The sequence below is a fragment of the Callithrix jacchus genome, chromosome 15 (genome assembly GCF_049354715.1).
Source record: "Callithrix jacchus isolate 240 chromosome 15, calJac240_pri, whole genome shotgun sequence".
NCBI classification, from domain to species: domain Eukaryota; kingdom Metazoa; phylum Chordata; class Mammalia; order Primates; family Cebidae; genus Callithrix; species Callithrix jacchus.
The window spans coordinates 56,115,111-56,141,879 of record NC_133516.1 but is presented as its reverse complement, the minus strand read 5'-3'; the positions used below and the strand labels follow the sequence as shown (position 1 = coordinate 56,141,879).

The window sequence follows — 26,769 nt, the reverse complement described above, 5'->3', positions numbered from 1 at the left end:
TTTGAGGCAAAGGAAAAATAAAATGCAGGGGAAATGTATGTATAAAATTTAGTTTGAAACTTTAATATTTAAAGTTGATTTGGAGAAAATTACTCTACCTGCCTAATTTCATAAAATAAATTGGTGAGGTTTTCTTTTCTTGTTCATTTGCTATAATCTAATACAGTAGATCTGTATTAGGCTTTTTTCTCAAAATGATGAATTGACTCAAGAAAACTGCAAATTATTTTATTAAAATATTAAAGAGTTAAATCTTTTTATCAGGTTTATATAATTCACCATGTAACATGGTTTTCTGCATTTAAAATCTGGTGCCTTCTTGTTCAATTTTAAAAGCTTTATTTTCTCTAGTTGAAAAGGGTTCCAGACAGCAGCAGACAACTTGACAATTTTCTTCTTAGTCCCATACCTCAGATTAATTGGAGAAGGAGTGATGGACTGCCATTTTCCAGCAAAATTAAATTAAGGAAGTTCAACGGTGTCCTTGAAATCGCCAACTTCCAACAGGAAGATGCAGGTTCCTATGAATGCATTGCAGAGAATTCACGAGGAAAAAATGTTGCCAGAGGGCGTCTCACTTACTATGGTGAGCATCTACTTTGGGCAAATTGGAGTTTTAACTTTCATTTTCTAATGTATAAAATATTGCTGTTGTTGAAGGGTGAGAAATCATAGCAGAATCTCAGTGTTCAACTTGTTGGTTAAATGTTTTGTTCAACATTTTGTTAAGTGACGATAAGTATTTATCCTAGGAGGAATTCAAAATAAGTAAATTTTTGTAATGAAGTTGGAGACATAATACATTTGTTTTGCATTTTAAAATGATTCATGCAATGATGAAATATTTTATATTTTTTTCCTAAGAATAACATCTCACACACTTAAACACATTAGAGAGAGATCTCTTTTCTGTCTTCTCCTCTAGAAAACAAGTTTTATATCTTTCTTTGTTACCTCTACTAAACAGAAAAAATGAAAAACTGCCTATTGGGAGAAGTTTCAATTACTGTATTGAACAAACCACACAAACTCTGCCTCATGTTGAGTTCTTCAGTGTTCTTCTATCCCTTCCAATATGTATCTGTACTCTGTTTGTTGCCTTTAATTTGTAATCACTTTTATTTGATGTGATTTGCTCAATTTGGGTACAGAAAGAATAATAATGTTACTTTTATTTAGAGTCTCTCTGTAGGAAAATTAGACTGTCTTTTTTTTGGAATTTGTTTTCAAACCTCTTCTTTTAAGAAAACTAGTTTTTGGAAACATGACTTAGAATAAATATATAATTTTACAAAATGGACTTGTAAAATATATGGAGATGTATATACTAAGCTCAGTGAATATATATTTGCAGTTTAATCATTAGAAACATTGGTAAACTATTGGGAATTGACCACTCTTGTAAAAGACAGATTGCATTATATTCTTTTTATTTTAGAAACTGGAAATTGAAACATTTGCAATACATACTTGGATAGCATATGTGCATGTTGCAAAGAAGAAAAGTTTGCAAAGGCAAATATTAAAATTATGTGTCTTATGACTCCCTGCCTTGAAAAATATGAAGTCTACCAGTGCATTACCTCTAGCAGGATTAATACTTGTTATTATATTGTAAGATTTTAGGATCTGTCAGAAACAAAATGGAGGCATGGTTTAGTAGCATGAGTCATTCTGTTTTGTAACTTTCCCATCTTGTTCGTGATTCGTTTTGAATGCATAGCACAGAAGTTACCCAGGTTTCTAAGTCTTGGAGTTCCTAGGATTCCAAAGAAATGGAGGTGAGGGAGCAAGTACATAACCCATGTGGTTGTACAGCTCTAAGGTCCCGACAAAGCAAGTAATCTTTTCTCATATTCTAGCTTAGTTCCTTCTTTCTACTCAACCACTACCTCATCCAGGGTAACCAGTGACCATTATGGGAACACATAGGATATTCCAACTGTATTAACATTTCAGTAAATATGTTTTTAGTTTTATATAACAGAAACCCTGTATAAATAATAAGCAGTTGTATGCTTCATATGATGAGGAAATCCAAAGCCAAATTGTCATTTAATTACATTATCATCAGGCCATGGCCCGTTTCTTTGTGATTTCTTTTTCTGCCCTTGTCTATTTTTTGTTTTCCTTTTTCTGCATGTTAGTTTCCATTATGATCACAAAATGGCTGCCAGCAGTGACTAGCACAGCAGCTATTTTCATCCTTTCTTTCTCCAAAAGCATCTAGAAGTCCCGTCCCCAAACTTCACTGGCTGTATGTTCATTCCTAAACCAAACACTGTCAAGGAGAAATTGGACTAGACAATTAAGAATTTCATTTTGGAACAGAGAATAATGTCACTTTTCTATAGACAATGTGAGGTGATGGAAGATTGGATCAATGAATGAAAAATTGGGGTTATTTTAGGAATAAAGAAGAGAGGAAATGAATGCACAATAGAAAACTAACAGTGTCTGCTATATTTAGTAAAAGAGGTAGACTATTGCTGTAGTCCCTTGTATAGGTAATATGATATATACCTGAAAAATAAATCCGAAATTAATGTCATAAAGCACTTCATGAAAATTGCCTTACAATTTCAGGTTAACATTAGTATATTAAGTAGATGACATGCTCTAATATTTCATGTGAAAAATACTCTATAGAATATTTGCATCTCCTATGATAGAATAAGGGGAGAAATCACAATTGATGTGGCAGTTAATAATTTCAGGATTTTATAGGCCAGCAAATTATCCTCCCATTTGGAGAAGAATAGTATTACTATGGGAAGCTTGTGGGTGTTTTTTCAGAAATTCGGGTCTCAGTCAGAGGCTGATGTGTGAGTTTATTCACGGTCATGTTCTATCTCAGGCTGATCATTTCTGAAAGAAGAAAATGTGTTTTAATATAGAAAGAATTGATTTAGTACTGAAATATACTTCATACTGGGCAAGTAATATTGCGCATATATATATATGGCATGTATATAGTGTATATGTGTATACACACACACACACACACACACACTACTTTCCTTCTCAAGCCGTGTAATTTTTGCCCATTTTTTGTATACTACGTCAAGTATGTTTCTTCAATTTCCATACCTAACCTTTCATACTACCTAGAAACTCTGGTAAATATATGTGTTTTTCAGAAACGTATTTCTAATCCACAGATTATATATATATATATACACTACTTGCCCAGTAGTGTGTGTGTGTATATACACACACAGACACATATACATACATACACGCACAAAAAAGTAAAACTTAGACTTGTACATTTTCTATAAAAGCTAAATAGCCAATTTTAATTTCAATTTCATTTATAAAAAAGCAATTTTATGAGCTTGAAGTGGAAAGACAAATCTTCCCATGGTTGTAATTAAAGAGAAATAAACTGTTTCTCCATATGGAGGATGCAAATGTGAATCCCACAGTACACATCACATGCATAATGCATTGTGAAACCAGTAAGACGTCTCACCTCCCAGTTTTGGATTTAAAACACAAGCTGAGACTTGGCTGGATATACTGTGGTATAGTAAGTAACTTTCATTGTAAGTGGTACGATGCTTTCATCTGTAAAAAGAATTTTCCAATTATCCTCTAAAGCATTAAAGTGTACGTTGAAAATGATAAATCCACTTGATCGAACTGATTTGCATACATAATTGAAAGTTGCATCAGTTACTTCTTTTTCTGGCAAAAAATCACGTGATTCAAGTTGAACCAACTTATCCATCATTTCCTGCTTTGATTTTAATTCACTCAGAGGTTCCTAAGATGCTCACTGGTTTGTATTTAATTAAGTTATTTCTAACTTGTAGAAAATATCTTTTTCTCAGCTATAGAAGTTTCGCTTCTTTGAATGCTAATTTTTAGTTCATAATTAAGAACAATGTGTGCTGTCATTCACTTATTAAGTTATCAGTTGTGATCGCATGAATCAAAAATACACTTGGAAAACAAAATTGGTTTTCTGTACCTGTGTTACTGTGTACTAATAGATATCTAAAGAATTTAATAAAGTGCTCAGGATTTTGAAAATAGAGAAAGCATAATTAATTTGCCTTAGGAAATAACAGGTTGCAACATTCATCCTCAAATGTAGAAACGTTTCATATATCCAGTGAGTAGATACTTAGTGAACTAAATATAATTCTGGCTTCTGTTCTCACTTTAATCTGTTACTCACAGTCATGTCCATTTGTATTAATCCAGATAAGATAATAAAATAATAAATATATTTTATTTGCTGGATGTTTTAAATTCCTTTTCTTCGCCTTCTTTTTCTTTCATTGAAGCAAAGCCGCATTGGGTTCAACTCATAAAGGATGTGGAAATAGCCGTGGAGGACAATCTTTATTGGGAATGCAGGGCGAGTGGCAAGCCCAAGCCCTCCTACCGATGGCTGAAAAATGGAGCAGCCCTAGTGCTAGAGGTAAAGTAACATGGATCTAAAATGGATTTAGATGCCTGGTAAATCCACCCTTTCCTCACTTCGTGTTCGGTAAATGCTTTCTTTAGTACCTAGTACCAAAATAAACTGTTGAGTTTGCACACTTTTTATTTCTTCTAAGCAGTGGTACAGGAGGAAAATATCAAATCAAGTACCCATTCTGCCAGTGAGAAGAGCTTTTCAGCATGGCATTTCACTGGGAAGAAGTCATCGTGTGAATTTAGTCTATAAAATAATCTACTGTTTTTTGGTATTGAAATTCGAGAGGGCCTTACTTTAATCAAATTTAGGATGTAATTTCCTTTTCTTGTTTGACAACTCTGCAGAATTGGCCTCTGGAGAATGAATGTATCTATTACTTGGTTACCTTGTTACATAAGTACTTATTTTCTCCATCACTCTCCTTCTCAAGCCATGTAATTTTTGCCCTTTTTGTTGTATACTAAGTCAATTATGTTTCTTCAATTTCTATACCTAGCCTTTCATATTACCTAGAAACTCTGGTAAATATATATGATTCCCAGAAACCTTTCTAGTCCACAGATTTGATAGTATTTTTAACTTGCATGATTTGAAAAAAACTTAGTGAAAACATTTCCAACTGATGGGATAAAAATCAACCTCATGTTACATTTTTTAAAGTCATGGTTCATGTTTAAGAAAATTTAACTGTAGGGGAAAAAGTGAAATGGTTGCATATTTTAGCTCTTGCTTTGTTATCTGTTTTATGATCTACTTTTGGACTGAAGGATATTAATTCATATTTCTAATGTGTAGCTATTATGTAAATTAGTCTTTCAGATTTAAAATAAGGGAAAGGTTAAATTTCAGGCCAGCCTGTCTAATATTCTCAGAAAAATGCAGGAAGTTTGCATATGAGTAAAATGATAGTCAGTTCACTTTTATTCTAAAATGTTACATTTGTTTATATGTAAGACATTTTTGTTATCATCTAGGAGAGAATACAAATAGAAAATGGTGCCCTTACAATATCAAACCTAAGTGTGACTGATTCTGGCATGTTCCAGTGCATAGCAGAAAACAAACATGGCCTCGTCTATTCCAGTGCTGAGCTCAAAGTTGTTGGTAAGACTGACTTTCTCTGTTCATCTCTTAATGTCTTTTTCTTAAATCCTTCATTGTTTCTAGAAGCAGTTATATTTACTTTTCACATTAGGTTTCTACATCTAATACTATCTACAATATTACAACATGATCATTCAGTTTCTAATCAAGGCATACCTTTTAACACTTTCTAAGGAGAAATGGCAATTATGGCCAGAATTAAGGACCAAGGGTTAAGTAAATCAACAGTAGGAAGGAAGCATTGGCCTAAGATATTCTTATCCACCTCCAATATTACCAACTAAGCAAAGCCTTTTAAGAGAATAAGTGATTTTGGTGTTCTCTGTTCCCAGTCCATAATCATAACAAATACGAAAATTTGAATCAATCATGTTTGATTCAAAAAGAGTTGCTTTTATCTTTAGTGGCTCTGCTAGAAGCATGACACATTGGACATATTGAGGCTTTCATTATCCAAGGCTCCACTGCTTGAAATTATAGATGATCTTCCTCTCGTTTTAGGTACAGGAGAAAAGGAAAATGTTTTATTATGTTTAAAGCAATTGTCCAGAAGAACATTTACATTGCAAATGATTGGAAATCTAACCAAAATGCCATGGCATAGTATAGCATAAATGAATGGAAGGAAAGGAGGAAGGAAGGAGGAGCAGGAGGGCTTGCTCATCCAGTCTATCTTATTAAAATGGATAATTTTAGATTTCAGCATAGTTTGGTCCAGTGTTCAAATATCATCACCATTATCAGGCTCTATATGATGTTTCCCAACAAAACAAATTTATTACCACAGTCATTCCAGCGGAAGAAAGATGGCTGTCTTGCCTGATCGAAGAGAAGTCAAAGTGCCGCATGTCATTGGCCCCATATAGCCTGATTTGGATTGAGATTTGCTCCTGAACCAATCCATGTGGTCAGCAAGTTATAAAGTCCTGCACGATTTTAGTCAGTGTTTCTCAACCAGGGACAATTTCACCCTGAGGGAAATTTAGAACTGTTTGGAGATATTTTTGGTTGGTGCGGGGAGGTAGAGGACTGATGTGTGATATTAGCATCTTGTGGGTGAAGGACAGAGAGGCTGCTAAATATCCCACAGTGCACAAAATAACTTCTCCCAACAAATAATTATCCAGGCCAAAATGTTATATGTCAAGGGTGAGAAACCCTGCTTTAATGGGAAGTAGCTCTCTTATCTCTAGTGCCTGACAGTTAGAAATGCATCATCTGTACCAGGAGGACTGAAGCCTGGATGGATGGTCAAATGAAATCTGGCTGCTGTTATCCGTGACAGAGAAGTAGCATATTATGACAAAAAGAGGGTGGGGTTTGCATGTAAGTCTTAACTTGACAGACTGCAATTCTGTTATAATAAACTAACCTGATGAGCCATACTTTATCCATCTTTAAAATGGATATGTATCTACTCAGTGTGCTGTGTGGGATTGTTGTGTATGAAAAAATATGAGGTGCATAAACAAAACGTTGTATTTAAATATAAACAAGGTTTTTGTTTTAACAAAAATCACTCTTTTAGGATCTTAATGTTTGTTTGTTTGTTTTTGTATTTTTGAGACAGGGTTTTGCTCTGTCGCAAGGCTAGAATGCAGTGGCATGATCTCGGCTCACTGCAACCTCCACCTCCTGGGTTCAGGTGATTTTCCTGCCCCAGCCTCTCAAGTAGCTGGGACTACAGGCATGCGCCACCACTCCCAGCTAATTTTTTTTTTTTTTTTGTACTTTTAGTAAAGACAGATTTTCACTATGTTGTTGGCCAGGATGATCTCAATCTCTTGACCTTGTAATCTGCCCACCTCAGCCTCCCAAAGTGCTGGGATTACAGGCACGAGGCACAGTGCTGGGCCAGGATCTTAATTTTTTTTTTTTTTTTTTTTTTTTGAGTTGGAGTTTCGCTCTTGTTACGCAGGCTGGAGTGCAATGGCGCGATCTCGGCTCACCGCAACCTCCGCCTTCTAGGTCCAGGCAATTCTCCTGCCTCATCCTCCTGAGTAGCTGGGATTACAGGCATGCGCCACCATGCCCAGCTGAATTTTTTTTTTTTTTTTTTGTATTTTTAGTACAGACGTTGTTTCACCATATTGACCAGGATGGTCTCGATCTCTTGACCTCATGATCCACCCACCTCGGCATCCCAAAGTACTGGGATTATAGGCGTGAACCACCGCGCCTGGCCCAGGATCTTAATTTTTAAGGCCAACATCCCCTGGATATCATCTTTTCTTTACCACAATCACATATATAGTTACATAATATGATTAATCTAAGATCTCCACTAATTAAATAAATTATGTTCACTGAGATTTTCCATATGACACAGCATTAGCTATTTGGGAAATGCACCAGGTTTTTAATATTTTTCACATTTGCAGTAAAAGGAAGAGTGATTTTTTTAATAACATATTATTTTATTCAAATGATACAATATTATGTATCTTAAATATTCAGGTGTTGTTTCAGAATTAACATCCCATGAATTATTAGCAAATGTAATATTTTCTACACATTATTATATTTCATGTAATATAGCATTTAAAATAATATGTGCCTAATATTATTTTTCCCCAGTTTGGAAGTTCACCCTAACAATATGAACATTTTATCATAGAACTTGATACATGCATATGTACCAGATTATTGATTCAGTGCTTAGCCATTGTTCTCGAAGCTTTTGCTGAGCTTTGTTGAGTGCCAGGTACTGTACCAAGTGCTATGTCCTAAAGGTTAGCAAGAGAGACAACGCTATTCCTGTCTTTGTGGAACTAACTTTTAAAAACATTCTATACCAAATGTTTTCCTTTCATTTAATAAACACATGATTGAGCTACTTTAAATCTTCACCATAAACTAAAAATTTCTGTATTAAGTAAATATATCATGAATAAGACTTGCTAGAAAATGTAATAGCATGAGTTATCCTGTGTGCAGCACACAGTAAGCCTAGTAAATCAAGCACTGACACCCTGAATGTAAAGCAGACTTTTAAAACGGACCTTGAAATGGACATGAAATCTTTTAAATGATTACGCTTCTACTTCTCTCCTTTCTTGCTTTTCAGCTTCTGCTCCAGATTTTTCAAAGAATCCAATGAAGAAGTTGGTTCAGGTGCAGGTGGGCAGCTTGGTCAGCTTGGATTGTAAACCCAGAGCCTCCCCAAGAGCACGCTCTTTCTGGAAGAAGGGGGATATGAACGTGCAGGAGCATGAAAGGTATTCTGATGTCCAGAAAGGTGGTCATTTATTTTCCTCTCACTTTTCACACTGATGTCCAAGTAGGTTTTAAATATAAAATGAAACAAAATAGCATTTCAGTAGCATGTGAGGTTTTTAAGAACTAAAATAGTAGTATTTTTGTTCTTTAATACCTTTGTAAGAGTATTCAGTTTTTTGAAATCTAAACATAGAAAATATATCTATGTTCTTCCCACATAGAATACTTTCTTTTAACAAGGATTTTCTTCCTGAATCCCTGGGAAGACTTAACCAGAATGATAAAGGAATGTTAGTCCCACATGCAGGCCCACATCCCAGGACAAAGAAGAGAAGGTGATAATATGACAGCACATGCCAAAGAAATATAAATATTGCTGTTATTTTATACTCAAATAATATAACACTACTTAGTTTAAGCAAAGGCTTCCCTGGTTTCCAGATTATAATTATAACATTGAGATGAAGAAGCAGGATGGGCTTAGTGAAAAGCACAAATTCTGGAGCTAGACAACCTGAATTCAAATCTTCATTTTTGCCTTTACTTGCTCAATGCTGTAACCTAGTCTTTCTGTGCCTCATTCCCTTATTTGTTAGTGTCAATGGTGGTAGTTCGTGCCTAATGTCAAGAATCGTTATGTGGATGAAGTACATAAATATTAATAAAGCACTTAGGTAAACACCTGCCAGAAAATAAGCATAGGTTTCGGCTATTACCAATGCTTATCTATTATACATTTAATATTTATTTGTTTATTATTACAATTGATTATTTATTGCCAGGAATTATGCTCAGAACTTGTGATAAGCAGAATAATTGGCCCCAAAGCATGCCTGTTCTTATCCTGGAAACCTGTTACTATGTTATATTACATGGCAAAAGGTAATTAAATTTGAAGGTAGAATTAAGGATGGAGCTAAAGTCATATCAGTTGACTTTAAAATAAGGAGATTATCCTGGAGTATCTGGGTGGGCCCAAAGTAATCACCTGAGCCCTTAAGAGAGGAATAGGAAGGCAGAAAGATTGGTCAGAGAGCTGTGATAATCGCAGGAGAGGCAGGACAGACCTGAAGCCTGAAAGAGACCCTAATGATCATTGCTGGCTTTGAAGATGGGGAAAGGGGCCAGCAGTAAAGGAAATAGGGACCACAGTTCCTTGACCGCAAGAGGCTGAATTCCACTAGTAACTTGAATGATCGCAAAATGATTCCAGATTCAGAAGGAACACAGCCCTTCTGAATCTTGATTTTAGCCCAGTGAGACCTATACTGGACTTCTGACCTCCAGAACTATAAGAGAACATATTTATGTTATTTTAGGTCATCAGGTTTGTGGTCATACATGAATTGTCACCTTTAAATATTGCTGCAGCTAATGAGAAAACAGAAACCTAGTGGAATTAATTTGCCTGAAGTCACATAGCCAGGATCGGGAGCCATTCTGTTTGACTCTAGGACATAACCACTAAGCTTTATCAGTGCCACATTTTGTACAGGGAGCCCAGAATCTTTGAGGTGGTCTCAGTTGTTGAAGTCATAGAGTCCAAATTATTACTTTGGAAATGAAAGAAAACAAACAAACAATAAAACCTTAGGCCAAGAAATGTGGATTTGCTTTTCTAAAATCACAGTGTCAGATTGCACATGACCAGGTTGAACGGCTTTTAGATTATAGGCCCAAAGGTATATTTAGACAAGGTGGCTACAACAGCACAATCTGCAGTTCCTTCCCGTATTTAACCGAAGATACCTTCATTAAAAGGCAGTCACAGCAAGACAACAAGATAAAACTGTGGACTGAGTGGTTGACACAATCCAGCCAAATGCTAGGCTGCACAGAATAGATTCCTGGAACAGGAGGTTAATTAGTGATTTGGAGTACGATTTTGTAAGCTAGTTTAAACAACTACAGGCTTGTAGCACAAACTGGTTAATTTTGGCTATGCTGAAAGTTAATTCTTCATATGGAACTGCTGACATTTTTGTGTTTGCAAATTTTTAAATTGATTCAATAATATACATGACTTAAACAGGGATTATTTCCCATGGACATCAATGGTTTGCGCAACACTAAATCTACTTATACTCACAGTAGTAAATATAGTAGGTAGAGGCTTTTAATCTTAATTTATAAAGGGGATAAAAGGATTAAGAAATTTAGCTAGAGATACATAAGGAGAGATTTATCCCCACATTTTATAGTGATGGTGCTGGGGAAAGTATGTAAGTTCTAGAATCTAACCTGGAATTTCTGATTTAGCCACTTAATACTTTAACCTATTCTTAATACAAACATAAATTTGTAGCACGAACTATTTAACTTTATGCTGGAAGTTAACTCTTTCTTTAGAACTGCTGACATTTTTGTGTTTGAAGATTTTTGAACACAAAATTTTAGTGTCATTAGATCAGCTATGTAATACCTCTGAAACTCCGTTTCCACTTCCATAATACAGAGATTATATTTCCTTCCTGACATAGTCACTGTAAAATAATGATTTAGCCTGATATTTGTACATATACATGTACTGATCTATAAGAATAAGATCATGTTATAAATAAAATTTGAAAGTAAAAGTGGCTGAAAAAGAAATGTTTTGTTTGTTGGTTGGCCATTCATTGGTTGATTGGTCACTGTAAAGGCTGACAATCAAGGCTGCCTAGACCCTCCATTCAGCAAAGATACAGGCCCTGCTGTCTTGCTGCCCCATCACTCTCAACTCATGAACCAAAACTACTGTTTAGAGGCCAGCCTCCTAGCGACATCCCAGGCAACAGCAAGGAGGAAGGTAGAAATAAGAACACACTTCCTTCCCTGTAAGAGTAAGACCAGAAGTCGCATACAATACTCTTCCTTATGCCATACTAATCAGAAATTCATTCCCTGGCCACACTAAGTGGCTGCAGGAGAAACTGGAAAATACAGATTTTTTTTTTCTGGATGGGAATAAGCCCAATAAAAAAATTGGGAGTGTGTTTTTAAGGAGAGAGAGGAAAATAATTGCTAACCCAGCAGTGTCTCATGGTAATAAAAGGTAGTTCTCTGTCCCTTTCAAGCCTCCTGACACTCTGCTTTGTATGGTATATTTCTAACATTTCCCCTATAGATCATAAGCTTTTGTATATGAAGATATCCTTAGAAAGAGCGAACATATTTAAAAGAGGGTCCATAGTGTTCCAATCCTCCCTAGATCTGTGGTTTGAATTTTGTTTTTATCTTTTTGGACAGCAAAAAACAGTGATGAGCCAGGGCCTTGATGCTTAGGGAGAAGCCTGCTAGAAGCAATTATTGAACAAGTTGCAGACTTGAACCTTCTCCAAGTTCATGGGAAATCAGAGCGGCTGCAGTCATCACTTGGCAACAAAAGCCCCATATCTATCCCTCTTGACTTGGTCTGCAGGCTTCAGCCAAATCAGAAAAACACGTTAAATGGCAGATTCATTGTGGTTGTTAGATCATGGACTGTTACAACTTTAAAAATGCGGATTCAATCTTATTTGAAGGACAAATAAATTCGTTGGTGCATTCAAGAATAGAAGACAAAATTTTTGATGGGATATTTTTGACAAAATTTGAAATCTTTTTTTTTTTTTAGTTTCTTTTTTTTAGTAGGTTACTTTTGGCTTGTCAATAGGAAACTTATGATGAAAGCTTTCTTTGGCCTAACACAGGGGTCACTGGCAATACATTTTGATCAAGCCAATATTCTATATATATATCTTTCAAGGTCTAAATCAGAAAACAATCAAAGGTTTAAATAGTTTTTTAAAGAATTGGATAAACTGATAAATGTGCCCTTTATGTAAATCATATAATATAATTGAATAATCATAATGCATCTGGTTTGTAAATTTTTATATTAGCAGAATAACAGCTTTGCAATTATGAATCAGCCGTGATAATGTGGATATAGGTCAGTGAGGCATCTAAATTACAGAATTGTTTTGAAGAAATTAGAGTTCTTTCTTTCAAGTACAGAGAGCATTTCAAGCTAGGGTGGTAAATGGATTACTGCCCAACAGGTCTTCAAAAAGCTGCTCTGAATAGATAACAGAGGCTTATCCTGCAAAAAGTGATTCCTAGGCTCTCACAGTTAAACTCACATTTGGAAAAAACCTTGAATACCTACTATATGCTAGGCACTAGGCATTTGTTATTTATCAGATGCATCTATGTCATTGTTGGTAACTTTTCAGGGTATACAGAAAAGTAACAGGGCAGGTACAATAAAACTCAATTGGCAAAGTCCAAGATATTCAGGGATCACCTGGGGAGGCTCTATCTTCAAATTAGGGATCAGGACAAGTTTTCTGGATAAAGCAATGTCTGCAGCACTACTTGAAAGATGACCTGGGTTTTCACTGGAGAAGAGTGTTCTAGACAGAAGGAACAGCATGGGCAAAGGCACAGAGGCCAGTCACAGCTTGAGTATTGCCTTGGTTCATTTGGGCTGCTATAATAAAATACTAGACTGGGTAATTTATAAATAACAGAAGTTTACTGCTCACAGTTCGGGAGTCTGGGAAGACTAAGATCAAGGCACCAGTCTAGTGAGGGCTTACTCTCAGCTGCATAGATGGGGCCTTGTTGCTACATCCTCACATGGTGGAAGGGGTGAGGCAGCTCCATTTAACCTCTTTGATAAGGGCACTGATATTATGCTCCTATTCTTTAATTCTTTCCCAAAGCCCCCACCTTCTTAATACCATCTCAATGAGCATGAGCTTTCGCCATGACATTTTGGAGGGATATATTCAGAGCATAGCAGGTACTTGAGTAACTGATTGTTCAGTGGACCTCCATTTTAAGGTGCCATAGTGGGGAGTGTGCAGAGAGAATTGAGCAGTAGAGGTAAGCAGGGGTCTTATTGTCAATGACAGTGTACACCAAATTAAGGAGTTTGGGCTTTGTTCCACAAGCACTGGAAGGAAACAGAATAAAATAAAAGTAGAAGAGGTACAGAATAAAATTTCTGTTTTAAAAAAGAGGACCAGCAGGGTGTGGGGGCTTTGGGAAAGAATTAAAGAATTCTGGTAATCCCAGCACTTTGGGAGGCCAAGGCACTTGGCCTTGGATCACTTGAGGCCAGGAGTTTGAAACCAGCCTGTCCAACATGGTGAAAACCCATCTCTACTAAAAATACAGAAAGTATCTGGGCATGGTGGCACATGTCTGTAATCACAGCTACTAGGGAGACTGAGGCATGAGAATTGCTTGAAACCAGGATGTGGAGGTTGCAGTGAACTGAGATCTTGCCACCGCACTCCAGCCTGTGTGAAAGAGTGAGAATTTGTCTCAAAAAAACAAAAAGGACCACTGGTACCAGCAGATGGGTTGAAGTGGTATCAGGACTGAAGGCAAGATCCCTTGTTAGTAGCAGTCCACCAATCTGAGCAAAACAGTGTTCAGCCTGAGCTAAAGAAATGACAGTGGGAATGAAGAGAAGCCTTGAGGAGTTTGAGAAAATGTTACATCAACAAGACCTGTTGATTAGATGCATGAATTGACGAGGACAGGAGTCAAGGATAAATCCTACATTTCCAGGTTAGGATTCCAGGAACATGGCAGACCTTTTCAGTGTGATAGGGAAACTTGTAGAAATGGCAGAAATGAGGGCAAATAGTAGAAGCTCAGTTTGAGATTGGTTGAGTTTGAAGTACCTATTGAAAAACCAACTGGATATATCCGTGCATACAAAGGTTGACTGAATCTGGAACTTAGGAGAAAGACTCAGGCTATAGAATAGAGATTTACATGTTATGAGATTGGAGATGGTAGCCGAGCCGTTGTAGTGGATACAATTTTCTATCAAGGGTTGATGTCAATAAATGGTACAGGGTGTACAGCTTGCCTCTGAAACTTGTACACACAAGTTGTGAGAAGAGAGGACTGTGTTACAATCTCATTTAGTGATTTAGTGATTGATTTATTAAGTAAATGCCAGGTTAAGTCACCTGGTGCTAAACTATTCTAAACTTCAAAATTACAGGCATTTAGTATTGAGTAAAGGTTTTTCTTTTCTTATTTCAGCTTTTTGTTTGGTTTTGTTTCATATTGGTATTATCCAGTCCAATATTGGGTAAAGTTATTCTGCATTTTTTCTTCCTGCTGCAAGAAACATTTTGGAATAAACAGAAATGTCCTGCCTTCTCAGTATTCAATAATACTTCACCAGGAGTCAGTGTTTTTGTGTTATTTATTCATTCACTTAAATCCACCTATTTCCAAAAAAGACAAATCAAAATTGTATGTTGTGTCTCTTTTAAGGAAACTAAAATTGAAAAAGACCTTGAGAATGTGAACAGGAATGGTTTGTGAGAAAGAGCCAGTGAGCATATTTTAAAGATTGTTTAACTTATCTCTATCACTTAGTGGTACTTAAAACATAGTAGCTAATTATTTTTTTAAATGGGGTCCTTCATTTGAATGCTATTGCTTATAATAGTAAATATTTTATTGCAAAAACCTCAGTTCAGAAGAAAGTAAAAGAATGGCTCATTGCTTCTAATTAACACATTAAAATTATTTTAAATGTTTTATGCAACATTTAATACTATCGAAATTCAAATGCCTTTTAAAGAAAGAAAATGTAAAGTTTTTTTCCAACTATGAACAGCCGTAACCCAGGCATTGTTTTTAAAAGGTATTACCCAATCTTAATGTATTTCCTGCATATAGATAAAAGCTGGCATTAAAATGTAGTAAGCATTGTATGCTGTATTATCCCATTTATATGACATTTTTGAAAAAGGAGCAATTTTAGGGAAAGAAAATAGTGATCACTGCTTGCCAGAGGCTGAGATTAGGTGGAGAAATTGATTCTCAGGGTCACAGAGGGATTTTTTGGATGAGGGACGTGCTTTAGCTCTTGATTGTGAGAGATGACATGACTGCATTCATCTGTTAAAACTCACAGAACTGTGCATCAGAAAATGGTTTATTATACTGTATGTAAATTATGCCTTAAGTTTAAAAGTTACATGCAATTTTATATCCATCTCCACCCTGATCAGGTAGTTCCATATAGGAGTTTAAAAGCTCAAGAAATGCTTCTAACTGGTCACCTTTGCCATTTTTGAGACATTGCGTGATGTGATCATGGTGCTTACAGGCAGAATCTAAACTTTTGTGAATAACGAGGATGATTCAGAGCCAAGACTACTTACCATTTCTGTCATTGCCACTCCTGGTGGCCATAGCCTTGCTTTGATAAAGATGTGTCTAGAAACTCTGTCGCTATCCAACAAATCTGTTTTAGATGGCACTTCCCCTTGGCTCAAGCTTTTCGATGAAGAACAGGGATTCCTTTGCCAGACAGTTCCTGTCTCCATCTCTTCCCACTTCCTTTATATTACCTGGCTCCTCTCCTCACAGTGGAATCTATTTTTTGTCATACTGTTCAAAATGCTGCTCTCATCTTTCTCAGCCTTCTACTGCCCCCTTCATCAAAAAAGCCTGACTCTATTTTAATCTTCCGCTCCATCCATGGTCTTCCCATCAAAGCAGTTGTTCCGTCGCAACACTCAGGTAGGTGTGGAAGCTTAGTGAATTTCAGTGAATCTACCCTCAGATATATAGCTGAGGTCTCAGTGAGTCTTTTACTCCTGTATCTTACTTTAAATTAATATCTAGCTATTGAAATTTGAAGCACTGGAAGAATTTTATTTCATATGTGGGATGCCATCACTTTTAGAAACTAGGTAGATTGATGTCCCTGCCTTTTGCCTGGAAGGAAGGTACTCCATGTTATTTACTAATTTATCATATCATTATTTTCTCACTGGGTATTTTGTCCAGCTCTGGGAATACATAGATGAATAAGAAACATCAAGGAGCCATCAAAAAGCCCACAGTCTGTTTAGAATGTGGGTCACTAAATCATCAATTACAGTGGAATAGACTACATGATTAAGGTGACCATCAAAGCATTCTACAAACTGGGACATTTTTTTTTTCTTTTATACCCTGGCTTCATCGCTCCTTGGGTGAGACAAATCCTAGGCATGTTCCATATTGGCTCCCAGAGGCTCCCAGTGAGACGGAGCCCCAGCTGCCCACAGCGGAACCTTGATTGCTAATGAAGCTTCCCTCCTGGCTTCACTCCCCCACCCTCTCACCACGCCACACACCGAAGTTCTTTCTGCAGGATGCACTTTGGGGCAACCCACACTCCAATCAGGAAGGGAATTCTCCTTGAAACATGAAGCAAAGTTGTTCCTGTAGCCTTTCTATAACCCCTCTCCTCCTTCCCCGCATTAGGGCAGGGAAGCAGTTTGCATTATCACCTCAAGGAGGGAATGATAAACTTCAAAAACCAGAACCCTGGATATAAACGACAGGTCAGGGAGAACTGGGGATGAGTGACCCCTCTCCCACCTCCAAACCAGACAGAGACTTCCCAGGTGGGGCAGACAGAGGAAGGCACAGAAGGAGGCTGCATGCCACAGTCCCTCCAAGATGCAAGGTGAGCGGCAGGTGGGATCAGAACTTAGCTAGTGAGGCTAGGCGCTGCAAGTTCAGACTGGGACATTTTAGAAGAGAAAGGGGGCACCGTTGGTAATTACCTCCAAGACAACACATAAATTAGGACCAGCTGAGCATACTGGACATTGCCAGCCTGCCTCTAATGAAAGTGTTTATAGAGGCTGTTGCCAAATGGTCTTTTAAATCTGGAAGAAGCATAGAGAAGAGATGCTGTCTCAGTCCTGGGAAGCAGTCGAGCAGCTCCATGTGGGCAGAAATCCCAAAGAAAGGATGTAAAATGCAGCAAAGCAAAAGACTAGGGAGCCGTCTAAACAGGAAGGATTGTACAGGCAAGAAGCAAAACTGGGTATTTATTCCTTTGTTTCAGTTGTGTCAGTGGCAAAGTTCACATAGAATCATGGAAATTAGAAAGCCTGGCTTGAGTTCTTCCCCAGATAAAAACCATTCCTCTTCTTCAAAGGAGGTAAACATTAGAATAGGCAGATCTGTCTTCTTAAAGGGAGGATTGGTATACCTACGTAAATAAGCAAGAGTTTTAGAGAGTGGAGAACAGCCTCCCTCCCGACCTGGCTTCCCCAACGCATACCTCCATTTCTCTTATGCTTTCAGCTAGAAAAGAAAAGGAAAGGGGTCCTTTGTCCATAACTGTCATACTCTAGAGAAGTTTAAGCTGATTTAAGAGTGAAGATAATCAGGAGAAGAGTCAGTGAAATCCCAGAGTTTGGGTTTGAGATGTGGCTCAAGGGAAGGTGTGATAATCACTTTCTCTCTCCAATACCCCACCCTCCACCACCAGCACATACCTACAAATCTTCCCCTATTAACCACTAGACAGCTTCAGTTTCTGTGTGGGTATTTGTGTCATTATTTACATGAATTATTCATGCCTAATCGGCATGCAGTATACTAATTGCTGTGCACATTATTCACTGTGTCAGATGAAGTTAAACGTACATTCTATTTGCTTCTTTAATTTTAGCGTATGGAAAGGGCAAAGCATGGAAATCAGAAAGATGTGGGTCATATCTTGGCTGTGTCACATGCCACCTTTGGGGTGTTAGACAAGTTACATAATTCCTGAGCCTTGACTTCCTTACTGGAAAATGAGGCCAGGAATCCTCAAACAGAGTTAGTCAGCTTTGTGGGTGGCATTTGTATGGCACACTCTCTTAGTGAGGGATGAGTTAAAGAAGTGGGTTTCCCTGATAGGTAGAGAAACCCAAGGTCTCCTTTGGACAATTTATTTCCGACTCTGTCCCTGCTCCATTTGTCTCACATTCTGGGGGACCCCCACCACCACCTTTTAAAACTCTCAGTGGATTGCAAAAGTTGAAATAATGTGTGTAAAGTACCTACTATAATGACTTCTCTCTAGATGCTCAGAAAAAGGTTTCTGATGTTGTTAATATAATTTTCATTACATATTTACCTATGTCTGTATTTACTTATTTAATTTTAGGTTCAGGGCAAACGTGCAGGTTGTTCTGAGGACGTATTGTGTAGCTGGGGTTTGGGCTTCTATTGAAGCCATCACCCAAGTTTAGTGAACATGGTATCCTTTGAAAACACGGTTTTTTGATCCTGGTCCCTCTGCTTTCCTCCCCACTTTTGGAGTTCCCAAGGTCTGTTGTTTCCACATTTATGTCCGTGTATACCCACTGTTTAGATCCCACTTTATAAGGGAGAATGTGCAGTATTTGACTCTGTGTTTCTACATTAACATACTTAGACTAATGGCCTCCATCCGGATTTTTGTGGCTGCAAATGACATGATTTTATTCTGTTTTATGGCTGCATAGTATTCCATGCTGTATATGTACCATATTTTCTTTATTTAATCCACTGTTCTGGGCAACTAGGTTGATTCCATGACTTTACTCTTGGGAATAAAGCTGTGATAAACATAGGAGTATAGTTGGTTTTTCATTAGAATGATTTCTTTTCCAGTGGGTAGATACCCAGTAGTGGGATTGCTGAGTGGGATGGTAGTTCTATTCTTAGTTCTTTGAAAAATCTTCATGCTGTTTTCCATAAGGACTGAAATAATTTATATTCCCACCACCAGTGTATGTGTTCCCTCTTCTGTGGACCATCACCAGCATCTATTATGTCTTTGTAATATAGCCATTCTGACTGGTGTGAGATGCTATCTCCTTGTGGTTTTAATTTGAATTTTTCTGATAATTAGCGATGTTGAACATTTTTTCATGTTTGTTGGCTGCTAGTTTGTCTTCTTTACTATTACTTAACTGTTTTCATCATGTTGCTCAGATGCCTTCAGAGTACTAAGTCTGGGTTGAAAATAAAGGTAAGCACAGACCTATCTTTTTTAGAACTATAAACTGAATTACACATTATTTATAATACATTTAATTAATTAATTAAACTCCACCCAAATATTATTTTAAACAGATTGCTGACACATGGTCTCTAAAATTATATCAACTAAATTTTGCAGATAACCATGCAGTTCTTAAATCCATATTTCAAACTTGGTTTTTATGTATTATAGAAGTTAACTTTGGGATGCTGAGGCAGGTGGATTATGAGGTCAAGAGATCAAGACCATCCTGGTCAACATGGTGAAACCCCGTCTCTGATAAAAATATAAAAATTAGCTGGGCATGGTGGCGCATGCCTTTAGTCCCAGCTACTCGGGAGGCTAAGGCAGGAGAATTGCTTGAACCCAAGAGGCAGAGGTTGCAGTGAGCCAAGATCGCACCATTACACTCCAGCCTGGGTAACAGGAAGGAAACTCTGTCTCAAAAAAAAGAAAAAAAAAAAAAGAAGTTAAGGCCACCTTAAAATATATTTTGTTAGTGTTATAATTTTGCTAGGGGAACACAGGTTAATGAATCTGAATGTGCTAGGGATTAAAATCTACTTCAAGCCAGTTCATTGTTAGAACTGGATAAATAATTTCTATCTTTGCCCAGTATACATGTTTTATTTACAGAGAGTAACTACCTGTAACACATTCTTTTGGTCATACAGCATTTCTCACTCAGGCCCAAAAGTCCCACATGCATTTAACCATCTACCAATCCCTGTTCTATTTCCTCACTCTCACTTGAAATTCAAACAAAAAAAATACTGATGCAATTGTAGAAATGTGCAATATCATTAAGGGCTAATTTTGCATTTTTTTCTTCTGATATTTTTAAGATGGGGGAAAAAGGAGCTTACTCTAGAAGTAAGAATATTGACTGTTTTAACAAAATCAAGATACAGTATAAAACTACATATATTGTTACCTTTTGAATAATTTTGAAAGAAAGGAGAAGAGAAAAAATCAGAATTCTCCTTGTGTTCTGCATTTGTACTCTTGCAGTTTTCTCTGGCTGGAATGTCTTTTCTTCTCAACCTAGAAAACCCTTACATATCAGTCAAGGTCCAGCTTTATTGTTACTTGCTATGGGAAGCATTCCTGAAGTGGAATAGGCAAGATTAATTGTTCTTTCTTCTGTTTTACTCTTTTGGTTTCTTTATATATCCAGTTATATCACTTAACAAAAGTGTATTATGTCTGTCTTTGCAGTAAACCATCTCACCTATATTTTTGCAAAGCCATCACCTTATCTCTCTTTGTACCCTCAGCCTCTGCTCTTACATGTTTGTTCATTTCAACCTTCATTTATTCATCAAATATTTATTTAACATTAACTTTTGCTGCATAACAAATCACTCTAAAACTTTTTTTTTAAGAGGCAGGGTCTTGTTGTGTCATCCAGGCTGGAGTACAATGACATGATCATAGCTCACTGCAGCCTCCAACTCCTAGGCTCATGTGTTTCTCCTGCCCTGCCTCCAGAGTGGCTGGTACTACAGGCATGCACTATCGCACCTTGCTAATTTATATATATATATATATATTTTTTTTTTTTTTTATAGAAATGGGGTCTCACTGTGTTGCCCAGGATGGTCTCAAACTCCTGGCCTCAAGCGATCCTCCTACTTCTGCTTCCTAAAGTTCTGGGATTACAGCCATGAGCTACCATGTGCCTTGCTAAAACATTATATCGGTGTAAAGCAACAATCATTTTATCATCTCTCAAGGTTTCTGTGGGTCAGACATTCCAGCAGGGATTGGTTGACAAGGCAGTATTTGCTCCATGTGTCTCCTGTGGTTGCAGTGTGATGGGGGCCAGAGAGCAGCTGGAAGATAGGTATACATTGCACTCTTTCCTCTCATGAAGCCTAAGGCGTCTGCTTGCGGTCTCTCCGCATGGTCTAGTGTGGGCTTCCTATGCTATCATAGCCTCAGTGTGAGTCATAATGCCTGCCCAGGGCAGCTGAAAGCATTAAGAATGAATATTCAAGCTAGCAAGATGGAAGCTGAATTGCCTAGGCTCTGAAGACACCAACCATCACTCTCCCTGCATTCCACTGGTGACTAGTGAGTCACAAGGCTATCCAAATTCAAAGGGAGAGGAGTTAGACTTTACTTTTTTTCCCTCCATTTTGTTAAGATATACTTGACAAGTAAAAATTATATATATATTAGGTGCACAAGGTAATATTTTGATATATGTATAAGTTTTGATGTCATTATCACAATTTGGCTAATTAACATATCATATCTATCACCCCCACATAATTACCATTGTGTGTGTGTGTGTGTGTGTGTCTGTGTTGATAACACTTCAGATCAGCTCTCTTAGCATTTTCAGGTACATAATATGGTACAATTTACTATAATTCCCAAGCTGTACACTAGTGCTCCAAGCTTAACTCAGTCTGCATAAAGGAACCTTTGTACTTTGACCAGCATTTCTCCAACTCCCACATCCTCCAGCTCTGGGCAATCACCATTTGACTTTTTTTTTCAACTCTAAAACATACAGCATGTAAGTGAGATCATACCGTATTTTTCTTTCTATGTCTGATTTATTTCATGTCACATAATGTCCTCTAGGTTTGTTCATGTTGTGACAAATGGCAGGATCTCCTTTTTTAAGGCTGAATAATATTCTATTTACCTATGTACCACATTTTCTTTATTCATCCATCAATGAACCTTTTAATGGGAGAATGGCAAGGATTTAGGGGAGCAGGATTTAGGTTGAGAAATACGGTGTTCACCTTTTGGAAATGCAGTCAGGAACACCTGCCATGTGTCCTTGTCATGTGTAAGGCTCTGAGGATACCACAGTGAATAAGACAGACATGGTCTCTTCTTCATGGAGATTGCACACGGAACAGAAAGAATATAAATAAGTGGAAAAATAATTTTTTAGCCATAAAGAAAAAGAAAGGATCATTATATGGTACATTTCAAGAAATGCCTTGTGGCATGGGCTTAGTGGTTCACAACTACAATCCCAGCACTTTGGGAGGCCAAAGCAGGGGGATCACTTGAGGCCAGGAGTTCAAGACCAGCTTGAGAAACAGAATGAGGCCCAGTTTGCAAAAAAATGTAAGAAATTAGCCAAGCATCATGGTCCATACCTATAGTTTCAGCTATTTGGGAGGCTGAGACAGAAAAATGGCTTGAAACCATGAGTTGGAGGTTGCAGTGAGCTGTGATCATGCTGTCGCACTCCAACCTGGATGACAGAGTGAGAACATGTCTCCAAAAAATAAAACCAACAAACAAACAAAAGCATTGTTTAAAAAAGTAATTTTTTTAGCAGATATTTAAATAAAATGCAGCCAGTTGTGCCAACAATTGGGAGAAGTGCCTTCCAGGAGGGGACGCCAACTAAGGCAAAGCCTTTGGGGTGGGCGGAAAATTGACTTATTTGAGAAACAAGCCCAGTGTGACTGAAGTGTCATGCATTCAAAAGGAAAGTAATGAAGCATGAGTTCCCAGAGATGGATAGAGCCTGGAAATGGGAGTCCTTGAAGACCATGATTAAAATGTTTCATTTTATTGAAAATGAATGAGAAGTCATTTGAGGTTTTAAAGCAGAGATATGACATGATCTGGCTACAAGATAACTCTGGCTGCACTGTCAAGGGTGATTGGAGGAAAGAAAAGAAAGAAACAATGACTCTGATTAGGAGGCAACTCATAGTGGCTAGAGCAAGAGTTTCTGGAGACTTGGTTTAGGATCACAGTAATGGAAATTGAGAAGAAGAGGCTATGTTGTATGAATTTGTACTTATGATATAATATTTCATACCTAATGATCACATTTCATGTTATTGTGCATGAATTATACAGCTCCCAACTTGGCCTTTAGATTGTGTCTAAAGGACAGGGAATAATTGTTACTAATACTTGTATTTTCCAAACACTTACTTACTGCATGTTAAGTACTCAACAAATATTTGTTGAAGTGCATTGCACTCTTTCTTGGACAGCTTCCCATGTCGTAAAAGTACTTACAATTTTCCAATTTAATTTATTGCAACTATTTCTTAGAAATGTAAAACATTGATTTTTTTTATAGATTTCTACTTGAGGCTTCCTATTAAAAAATATGGAGTGTGCTATATTTTAGTATGTTCTTCCCCCTCCCTGAAGCCTTTCACAGAAACAGGTGAGTGGATGGACGGACAGACGGACAAACGGATGGATGAATGGATGTCAAATAAGATGTTGAGTGAAGTGCCGTTTCCATTGCACTTCTGTGAAAAAGAAATGAAAATGCAGATTGGTAATGATGATTTCTGCCTCTCATATTCTGATGCCTGGAGAGGACTTACTCATAATTTATGATCTGTTGTACAAAGTCTATAGAATTATTACATTGAGATAAATTTCTCACTGCCTCACTCAAAACAATTTATTTAGTACTTTGATCTATTTTCTACTTCGTGATCTTGTTTGTGCATTTTACAATTCTGTCTTAATACAGATTTCATTGCTAGAGTAGTTTCTACGGGAAGATGAGAGTATCTGACACTTTTTCAGTCTGAAATTCTTTAAAAAAATCTATAATTGAGATATAAATATCTATCCTGTTTTGGAAGAGATTATTTTCTAACATTTTACATTCAAATGCTAAAAAAGAGATATCTTTAACTTTAGCTTAAAAATTATTTTAAATACTTTTTTTCCTAGTATTTATGAATATACTCAAGAAAATCATAGTATTTCAGTTTAATAAAATCTCGTGTTTTTTAGTTTAGATAATTTTATAAACTTATACGTCATTGCATTTATTTCTTTATTATTCTATCCTGCTTTTAATAACTTTATGTCTTCTAGTCTATATCATTTACTTATATGATGTCATATTTCACAAAGAATTTGAGACAGTTTATCAAATAACACACAAAGTGAACACTGAGGAGAAAAAACATGCCAGTGCTCCACTTGCCTAGAATGTAAGTTTCTTTAGAACAGCATAAATCCTCACCGGGGAATCTTTGTTGCTTATGACAGAGCAACGTCCATGTTGAAAAGTTAATAAATGTTTGTGGAATGAATATATGAAGTTAGTTTACGAAATATATACCAACTTGGTGGAGATCCACAATTTTGGCTGAGAGCTTTGTGGTAACAAATGAGCCGAGAAAAATACTGTTAATTAACAATCCACAGTATCTATAAGGTAAAATAAAACCATTTAATAAGGAGGTACCCAACTCTTTCTTGCCAAGAAATGCTGTGTATCTGTCCAAATCCAATGGATGCCTACAGAGAGAACACTAAGTAATACAGTACTTACACTCCTTGCCCTTAAAGTAAAATACAATCAATTTTAAAGGTTAATTATTTTACCACTCACAACTTAAGGGTAACTTTGAATATTAACACTCAAGACTCTTGAGGAATACATAGGCCACATTTCTTTTAGCCAATTTACCATGAATATTATTTCTCATCATTTCTCACACTTTTTTTTTTTTGCAAGTTGGAAAACAGTTTAATGATCACTCACCAAAATCCACAGGAAAATCTTAAATGTTTACAAGCACCAGTTATTCCACGATTCCTGCCTGTACCACGTCCTTCATGGTAGAGTATCGCAAGTAAAAGTTTCTGGTTGTTTCATCTACTTAAAACCAGATGTAAGAAACAAACTAATTCTTAGCAACTTTAGGCTTCAATGTGAAACCAGTAAAGCTCTTGGCACTTAAGGAGACGGAGGCAAGAGGACTGCTTCAAGCCAAGAGTTCATGACCAGCGTGGGCAACAAAGCAAGACCCCATGTCCATAAAAAATAAAAATAAGTTAACTGGACACAGTAGTGTGTGTCTGTAGTCCTAGCTACTCAGGAGATTGAGGTGGGAGCGTTACTTAAGCCCAGAAATTCAAGGCTGCAGTCATGCCGCTGCACTCCAGCACTCTAGCCTGGGTGACACAGCAAGATCCTATCAAAAAAGAAAAAACTCTCTTGGAAAGGTTTTCTCTCTGTCCAGAAGATGTTTATGGCCCACACATCTTCCAACTGGCCAAGACAGTTAAATACTTCAGAATGCCCCAAGAGGTCCCAAATTTAGTCAAGGCAAGTATCAAACAGGCTACATACTTTCTAGGTGTGATGAATAATCAGAGTTTTAGAGACATTAAAATTGTGGAATCCTTGGAGGACCAAGATACTAAAGCACCAGCAGACAGTCTTACAGGAAGTCCGGAACCAATACTTCTTCTGTCAGTAATAGGCCTTTCTAGACTTTGGTCTAGAAGAAGATGACTTTTTTGTGCTTCGAGTTAGGAATCTGTCCTTTTGACTTTAACCTTCTAACGACTTCCCTCATATGTTTGGGTTGCAGTGGTGGCATTTCTCCCCACTTCTCACACACATCCAGTGCTGCTTCTACCACCTCCCCGACGAAAACCTTGGAAATACCAGACATAGCAGTAACAGCATTCTGAGACACAGAGGTGCCAGTGATGGACTGGATCAGCCTTTTGATGGCTGCCTTAGGGAAAGCTGAGCAGTGATACATTTCATAACAGTTCAGCTGCTCTTCAGAAAAAGAAGAAACCAGGATTTGCATCTTCTGAATCTCATCTTCATCTACCTTCTGCTGCTTCTCTTTCTTTTCTTTGGTATCTATTTTCAGTTTTTTTGCTGCAGGAGTAAGTAATAATGAGTCTTTCCTTTCAACTGCTGTTAAATCTGAGACATCCTGACTCTTGACCTCGCCTTCCTCCGCTGCAACCTCTTTTAGATCCACATCTGCATCTCCATCAGTTTCCTCTGGGATTCCATCCATATCAGTAGCCCCCGGGTCCCCGGGTGCAGCGACCGTCTCATCCGACTCCCTGTCTCTCCACCTTTATCGCTGGGTGACTCGCGGGCATCATCCATCGCGGATAGGATTGGAGGGGAGAGGAGATCGCAGCACTTTCCAAGACTAGAGCTCTCACACATGTTTTAGTAAGCCTTAGAGTAGATATTATTTCAAGATTATGCTCAGAATCAAGAACCTGAGATACAGAGAAGGTGCTGCAGTGCAAATGAAGAGTCAGATACTTAAAAGAGTCTATTGAACTAGCACTAAAGTTTCTGTTACCTTAAGGAAAGTGTGTTAGCCAACCAGAACCTGCACTTGACTAGACGATGATAAACTCTTCTGCTTGGAGGAGGGACAAGAATGTTTAGGTTGTCAACATTGAGATGTTACTGGGA

General features: G+C 37.3%; 1 protein-coding gene and 1 pseudogene across 2 annotated transcripts in view; one reads left to right on the top strand and one right to left on the bottom strand.

The window, feature by feature from the left end:
- CNTN3 (contactin 3) overlaps positions 1-26,769 on the top strand; it is a 332,442-nt gene that overhangs the window by 226,939 nt on the left and 78,734 nt on the right. For both annotated transcript variants that reach the window (XM_035276115.3, XM_054245874.2), the window contains 4 exons: positions 402-586; positions 4,296-4,432; positions 5,407-5,536; positions 8,604-8,754. In XM_035276115.3, coding sequence (XP_035132006.1) covers positions 402-586; positions 4,296-4,432; positions 5,407-5,536; positions 8,604-8,754 — 603 coding nt within the window. The remainder of the gene's footprint in view (positions 1-401; positions 587-4,295; positions 4,433-5,406; positions 5,537-8,603; positions 8,755-26,769) is intronic.
- On the bottom strand, positions 25,645-26,500 carry LOC118148020 (transcription initiation factor TFIID subunit 11 pseudogene; annotated as a pseudogene).